The 8,514-nt window shown below is 31.4% G+C and overlaps 1 protein-coding gene across 1 annotated transcript in view; it reads right to left on the reverse strand.

Annotated features, from left to right (window-relative positions):
• The window catches only part of LOC108737961 (voltage-dependent calcium channel type D subunit alpha-1), a 205,991-nt gene that overhangs the window by 64,457 nt on the left and 133,020 nt on the right, over window positions 1–8,514 (reverse strand). The window contains exon 3 of the mRNA XM_025976903.1: window positions 4,584–4,689. Coding sequence (XP_025832688.1) covers window positions 4,584–4,689 — 106 coding nt within the window. The remainder of the gene's footprint in view (window positions 1–4,583; window positions 4,690–8,514) is intronic.

The following is an 8,514-nucleotide window of genomic DNA, read 5'->3' on the forward strand; positions in this document are numbered from 1 at the left end:
TGTATATATTTTTTGTAGATATTTCTTAAGCATTCTTTTCCATTATTGTACTTCAAATTTATTTAATTTCAAATATTATTTCAATTCATTTCAAATTCTTATCTTCTACATACCTTGGTTTCCTTTCAATCTAAACTCTATTGTTCTTTCATCACTTTTACCTGGAAATCCAACATCAACCATACCTGCATGCACTCCCATACTAATATCTGGTTTTACCCTTAATTGCTTTCTTTTGAATTCTGTACTGTCTAATACTACGTATTCCTATAAACTAGTGTCTTCACTACTTTTCCTTCTAGAACATTCCATCAAAATTACTAACAACCCTGTTCTATAAATAGTCCAAAAATTTCATATCTCAGGACAGTCTCTCGTCTACCGCTACTACCACCATTTGTAAGTGCTTCTATTATTCTATTGTTATTCGCTACATTGTTTTCATTTTTGTTGTTGTCTTTGTTATTGTTACTGTTTTGTTATCTTGTTCTTTTTGTCACTTTGTTCTCATATGTCTGTTGCATTTTCCCTGTGCCTTTTTGTTACTTGTGTTTTCGTTTGTTATTGTTACAAATTGTTATTGGTTATTAGTGTTTTCTTGGTACTTAAATAATTTAACGCCAAAAGACACTAAATAAAGCTAAGTATATGTGGGATAAATGGACTAAAGGAGGTCCTCATGATCACAAAAGCTGACAATGGAAACATACATGTCGAGGACATAAATAAATTAGAGAAGCATATCTGAAATTAATATTGTGTATCTATTTATTACTTTTATTGGTTTTGCCGATTCTGATTGCATTTTAAAATTAACTAATCTTTATCATTATAGCTTCAACAAATCACAGTTAAAGAAAGAAAAGCAATTCTGGGGTGAAGGTTTCTTTAATTAGGTACATTTTATAATCTAAACACCAACGTTTCGCCTCAAGGTGAAAATGATTCTTGAGAGGTTATTTTTAACTTTCAAAATCATCTATCGTAAGGTTTATTTTGTTTAAGAATTCAAGAAGATGCAGTTTTGTCCACTTTCATTAAATTTTACCATACACTTTTGTTAATGGTACAAATACTAAGATGAGGCTATCAATTGAAGAAGTAGTTTGTAGACCTATTCATAATGTAATGTATTCTGTAACGAACAATCTTATTTTACATTTTAAATATTTTTGAACAATTAAAAATTAGTGCCTATAGTATTATTTCTTAAAGACTTGTAACTGAACCAAATAAAATTTCATTAGCTTTAAATTATTTTTCTGTTAATAGTCCTTAAGGGCCAAACAATTATTTCCTTATTCTGGACCATAATAGTGCTTATTTATTTTGTTTCTGTATTTGTAATTTTGTCTGCATTCTGCACATTTAGATTGGATATCTTACATTAAGCTAAAATTTAACATTCGTTAGTTGTTAGTTGTAACTTATGTATGGGGTGCCCATGAAATCTAGTGAGTTTAAAATCGCGACCCATATTCGGCAGTTTCGATTAGATGTTGATGAAGAGCATCATTTGTTTATAAATAAAGTGTACATTATAACAAAAAGGCTTTTAGGTGAAGGGAAATGAAATTTTTGTGATGAAAGGACATTTTACCTTCTGTTAAAAAGAATGAAAAATTGCATTAACCCTTATTTGGTTTTGTATCCAATTGAATTTGATTTGATTAAAGATTTCTTGAATGAAAAAATATTGATCGACTCCATACTATATACAATACGCGGTTTGAAGTTATTGCACTATATGACCTACATAGGAAGTCGTAATGAAAGAGAGCCTCAAGTCATCATTACGGTAAAGCGCAGAAAATAACACCAATTAGAAAAGTTTCTTTTCTTCTTAATCACGGGGTAAATTGAGAAATTCTGTTGATTATGTCTTTCATGCGAATTGATTCAAATGTGAATATTGAAAAAGGTATTAATGCTCAGATAAGTATTAAGGAATATAGATTGCTCTCTCTACAACCTAACACTAAAAAATAGGATTTTATGAAGCATAAAATGAACAAATTATACATAAGAGGTTTTACGTTTTTTGAAAATCTAAACCATGCAACAATGCTAGATTATATTTAGTTTATAATCTCTAAAAATATTTCTTTACTGCTCTTTTGTGCTTGATAACTTCATCGTTAGTAAAGTATTGTACGCGATCTAATTACTGCATTTGACTGTTGTATATAACAAGAGGTATCACTACACGCCGCTTTATTTCCTATATAATATGTGAAACATAAATGTAGAGTGAACTGAAGCACCAGGGAGAGTTTGACCTTATACGTGTTTCATTTGCTGTATTACTGTTTGTATACTACTAATTAATAATAAAGCTCACGTTCTGTAGCATATTAGCCGTTGTGCTTATCATGGAAATTTATGTAACCAATTTATAATTTCTGGTTGCGGTACTTTGCAACTTCATGTGAATGTTGTTGTTATTCCATTACACGGCCTGCATTTCATTAATTTAGATAAAACAAATCGGTGAAAAACGTGGATGGATAGAGAATGAAAAGAAATGATTCAGTCCTTTTGGCTAACTCATTGTCAGATTAAATTTTTATTAAAAAAATTGTTTAATAAAAATTTAATATTAACGTGAATATTTCAAATCTGATTAGTGTGCCTCCGTGATATCTTGTCGTGGTCGACGAGCAGCTTCCTGGACGGTGGATTAGACGCAGAGGCGTTGCACAGTAGAGCAAAATCCGATTAAAATTCGATGAGGGTTGTAAATGATCTGAAATTTTCTACTAGGGGGGTTTTTGAGGTCGCTGATTATGCATCTGTTATCAGAATTGAGATTATCAAAATATCAAACCTAATATGGTGGACATAACCTCACTGATAGATAAAAAAATCAATAAAAAATACCCAAACGTTTTACTTGGGGTTTCTGTAGTCGCTGATTACGTATCTGTTATTAGAATTACAATTTTTAAAACAGCCGATGTGGTNGTTATTATCTTAAATTACACATCCAGTAAACTATCAGGTATTTCAATTGCTCTTATAAATAAATTAATAGTCATATTATCATTATTAGTTCCTAATTGGATAGCACTCACGTGTAGTGCATATCCAATACATTGTACTAATCAAATAAACTTATTAACACAGTAGTAATGACTATTTCTTTCACAGTTTAGCTAAATGTCAGCTAGTCTAATGCCAAATGCAGTATTTCTAAATTGCCTAGGTGTATCTGAAAATGCCGAATATTATCATGCCTATTGACTTCGTCATATATAAATAATACTTCATATTTATTGTACTTATGCTTACGGCATTCCTCTTTCAAACTGTTGTATACTACAATGACTCCTGACTTTTTAATTGAATAGTGATAAATAAATTGCTCTTGTTTAGTAAATTTATAAAATTTTCCATTACAATATTAGTCCAGTCGTGTACGTGAATAAAATCTGATTAGAGATTTTCCAGCGGAATTCTCGTTATTTTGACATCGCAATAGTTTCTCAAATGTTTATAAAACCAAGTAAGCTGCTATAAAAATTAACTTTTCTCAAACATATCGTAAAATATCGGTTTTATAAATGTTGAATATACTTTCTGGCCAGGTATAACCATACTTTATGACAAAAAAAAATTGAGAAAAACTGATTTCGTGATCTTTAACCCTCTGTAATTTTTGTAGCCATCCTTTGGACTTTACAGAAAGTATTTCTGAGTTTAAAATAAAGGCAATCTCGCTGCAAAATCTTCAGTTGGATTTTTTTGAATAAAGAGACTGGGCATAAATAAAATACCGGATATGTCAGAATTAAGTTTATACCTAATATAAAATTAGAACCCTATAGAATTTTCATATTTTTCACTTGCCTTAACAATTGTTTCGCTATTTTGTTGTTTCTTGAAAAATTACAGAAGTACTTGTCCCATAACGGCTAATTCCTTTTTTTGTAATTGCACTCAATTATATAATCTCAAAGGTACCCAAAATTTTAAGTTTATTTAAAAACAAAGTCTTTAATTCCAATTTTCTTTTAATACATGATAAAGGAACTTTAGGTCGTGCCGCGTTATATCATTTTTAACGAACCTTTCTCATTAGATATTCTCAAAAATAACATTCTGCGTATACCATAAAGTTGCAATTGCACCATTTGCCTCTCCCCCTATATCCGCGCCTGAGATCGTTTAAATCTTCTTTACCGAATATTTCAAACTAATCGTCAATGATAAAAAAAGTAGCAGACTTTAGACACCACCACCAGTATGTGCGAGCAACAAATTAAAAAATTATCTAACAAGTCCCATAGAAACGCTTGTTAAAACATAAAATTTAAAGACAACTCTGAAAACATAAAGATTATAAGTAAAAACATACTTAACTTAAAAAATTACAAAAAAATTGAATTAGGCCTAGGAGAAATCGTTTCATTGATTAGGTAGGTACCTAATTTATGGTTCAATTAGCAATCAATCAGTCATTCTGTAATTGTAAGTTTAACTGTTAGTCCTTACTTATTATTACGATTCTGTTTAAGTTCTTCAAAGAGTTTACGCGTGAACTACCTTAACACATGAATTAAATACTTAAGCCTATAACTTACCAAAAAGAAATTGGTTGTATTAGAGTCGCCACTTGGGAAAGGAGTGTACACGGCTAAGGCAACACAGTTTGCAAAAATTGTAAGTAAAATTAAATATTCAAATGGTCTGTAAGAAAGTTAAGGAAATTTTTTCAAGATTTGTAATAAGCACATTGACATTAAAAAAAAAACAAGTAAAAACGCCATGGAACAAATTCTTTTGGCTTTAGTGTTCTCTAGCATTTGCTAATTTGTTTCTGTTACATACATATTTATATAGTCCGTAATACAATTCCACTACCATAAATTGCTTTTGAAATTGAAAAATAAAATGTATACATTTTCAAAATTATTATAGGGCTCATAACTCGGTCTCGCACTAATTACTTCTAGTTATGCGGCTATGGATTTTCTGGAATTAGACTCTAACACCAGGATTTTAAAATTGTTAACAGGATACTGAAATTTCCATTAATATAACAAGATTGGTTCATTGCATGGACCAAAATGTGAATAATACTATACTAATGAGAATTTAATTTAATTTAGAAAGTTGAACAAAACGAGTGTGTGTGTTTCTGAGTAACGGAGTGCGTATGTGATTGCCGAGAAACGGGACGTTTATTATGATATCAAGTAACTTACGGTGTATATCACTACATCACAAAAATTTCATTTTCCTTCACCTAAAAGCCTTTTCGTTATAATGTACACTTCACTACATAATATAAAACAAAGTCGCTTCCCGCTGTCTGTCTGTCCCTATGTATGTTTAGATTTTTAAAACTACGCAACGGATTTTGATGCGGTTCTTTTTTAATAGATAGAGTGATTCAAGAGGAAGGTTTATATAATGTAGTAGAGAAACACTGATAATTTTAGAGGTTTCTAATGTGATGTCGTAAATAAACACATTTTTTTACTCTTACATTGTAAACGCTGGCTGAACCCTACGAGATAGATCAAAATAATGTACTACAGTATTGTACACCTTAGAAAGGTCTACAAGAAAGTCCGCGATGGTATATGGCTATCTCTTAGGGATAATTACTTTTTACGAGAAATAATGGCTTATTTACAAAGCGATTTTAAGAAATACAGCATTAATACTTATCCAATTAAGTACCTTAAATACATTGTACATTTAATATAGATCAATATGGCCCTTACAGCGTGTAATTTAAATGAATATTTTCGAAGATATTGCAGATTTAAAATGCAAAGACATAGCGGGAGGCAGCGGCCCGTGCCTGTCTAATGCTGCACTAAACGACCAAAACACTCCCCTCCACACTTTTACCTCTCCACCTCCCCAAACACCCTCAACCATCCTCCCTTGGGAGTCACAACTTTCGGGTTAACATCCCTACTCGAGGAGGGGTTTTAGTCGGTAGGCACTTCGGCGGATCCGACACTTTCCCCCTTCAAGGGGTGCTTTTTGAAGATTTCTCCTCCTCGAGGATAAACGAAAAAAAAAAAAATTGCGCTTCTCCCTATAGCATTTTATGATTAGCAGCGATCGTACGCGTTTATCGGAGTTGTTTAGCGACAACAATTATTACCCGTGCTAACTCATAAGAAATCACAATTCTCATCTGATAAATTTGACAAATTGCTGAGCAGAAACTTAGTCTTTTTTATTTATTTATATAGCATGTAATTGTCTTTATTTGTTAAAATGCTTTATTGTTATTAATTAAGTCAAATCAAAGTCAGTATTTGTGTTGTATGACTACTTTTCATGACAATCGTCTTTATTTTCTCAAACTTCTAATTTCTAATGACAAAATATCAAAAAGATTGGATTGTTTTTCTCCTTTTTTTGATGACAGTGAATGCGTGAATATAAAAATATTAGAAGTCAAATCGCGAGAGAGTTACACAACGATTGAATTTTGGATTGTTATAACATAACATACACAATAATGTTAAGTTTTAGATACACTTTAATAATTTGCACTATATATGATTTCTGCATCATCAGATATTTATGTTTGAGTGACTAAAATAGCCTACCTTGAAAAGGCCTTTAAAACCGAAGGCGAAACTGTGGCGTGGTTATTTAAGTTAATAAAAAGCCTTTCACCCTAATTGTCTTTGATTTGGAAATTAATATACTAACTATATACATTAATTCCATAGAATCTACTCGTACTGGTACACAAATTACTGGAAATATTTCCATTTAACAACAGTTAATAAAGGACGTTTGTGTTATTAATTTATTAATTCATTAGGTACCGTTATTAATTTAATTATGAAGCTGTTTCATATTGAAGCTGATTCGTGAAACAACTAACGAAAATTACTTATTTTCAAAATTATTGTATAGGAGACTAACTGTTAAATTGCCATTTTTGATAGAACGTTGTTTAAACAATTAGTCTACTCTCGTGATTAAAAAGTTTAGCAATTGAAACTATTTGTAGATAATGATTAAAGATTTTATTTCTACAAGAAATTTACTTTTAAAACTGTTACCGTGAAAATCAGTAGGTAGGTACGTTGATTTTCGACGGCTCGAGAATATGTCCGGAAGCATGGTCAGAAACCTTTGTGCTAAAGTCGCAAATGATAATAAATCATATCTGTGACGTCCTGGAATAATAGGAGTTCCCGAATTTTCCAGAAGGATAAAGACTGTTACAGCTGATCAGTAAAATAAACAAACAGTAAGAATTGCAGATGAATGCCGAGCGAATATATAGTAGCAAGTAAATAAGCAGTACTAATATGATATACATAAGAAGTATATCGAAAAAAAATAAAATAGTTGGATTTACTATGCTGTGTTAATTTCCCATTTAACGGCTCTTGGTTGAGTCCTTTTTCTGCTATGAAAGGGCTCAACTATAAAATGTTAAATATAAAATTAACACATCATAGAAAATCTAACTATTTAATTTCTCTCAGTGTAATTTATGTGTTTAGTAAGTTTTATAGTGTAACATAAATAACTGTAAAATAAATATCGTACAGTCATACAAGTCCTGCTATATAACTATGGTCCATACGCATAGACGACATTTTTGTCAACCACACACAAAACTGCGCAATCTAGGGAATTTGCTTGTTATTATTTTGAAAGACAATGTAATAGTGGATAATTTGACAAGTTATAGACAGATGACGCTACTGAGCAGACTATAATTGCTACCAGGTGAAGTTAAACTAGTTTATTCGCGTTTGCTGAGCACGAGACGCTTTTATTTAAAAAAAAGTTGTTAGAGACATCGCTGTAAACGCATTTTAGTTTAATTTTTAGGTCTGTTATGGGTTTTTATTGTAATCTAATAATTTTTTGAATACGTTTTATAGTTTTCGATTTTGATGCCGTAAAATAAATGTTCATACTTTGATTTCAACAATAGTCCATATTTATTTTTGGACCGTATTTATAAACATTGTTTCGTTTCAAGTTCGACTTTCTCATTTTGATAAAAATGTCCAGAAAAAAGCCGGGATCCAGGTCATACAAGTATTACAATGACCGAACGTTTGTTGAAGATTCAATGGAAATATGTCGTTTTGGATTTCTGATAACAATTTTTGATCTGTGATGCATCGTTAAGATATATTTAAATAAAAAATTCCACAGTTCTCTAACAATTTTCCTGGTTGGACTTGGCCTCAAATATTTCTACAAAGGCATGAAAAGGAACCATCACAAAGACTGTGCAGTAACATAAAGCGGGTTCGGACTGCTATGAATGAAGAAACTATAAACAGATACTTCCACCGCCTGAAACTCGAAATCGATGGAGTTCCCCGGAATTTACGACGAAACAAATCTAGTCGACGATCCTGGCCGGAAAAAGATTCTAATAAAACGTGGAACTAAGTATTCCGAAGCTATTAAGAACTCCGCAAAGGCTGCTTTCAGCCTGATGATGTGCAGCAATGCAGCTGGCGAAATTTTACCACCGTATGTTAATTATAAATGTGGTGAAAT

Source organism: Agrilus planipennis, unplaced genomic scaffold (assembly GCF_000699045.2).
Source record: "Agrilus planipennis isolate EAB-ADULT unplaced genomic scaffold, Apla_2.0 scaffold152, whole genome shotgun sequence".
Lineage (NCBI taxonomy): Eukaryota > Metazoa > Arthropoda > Insecta > Coleoptera > Buprestidae > Agrilus > Agrilus planipennis.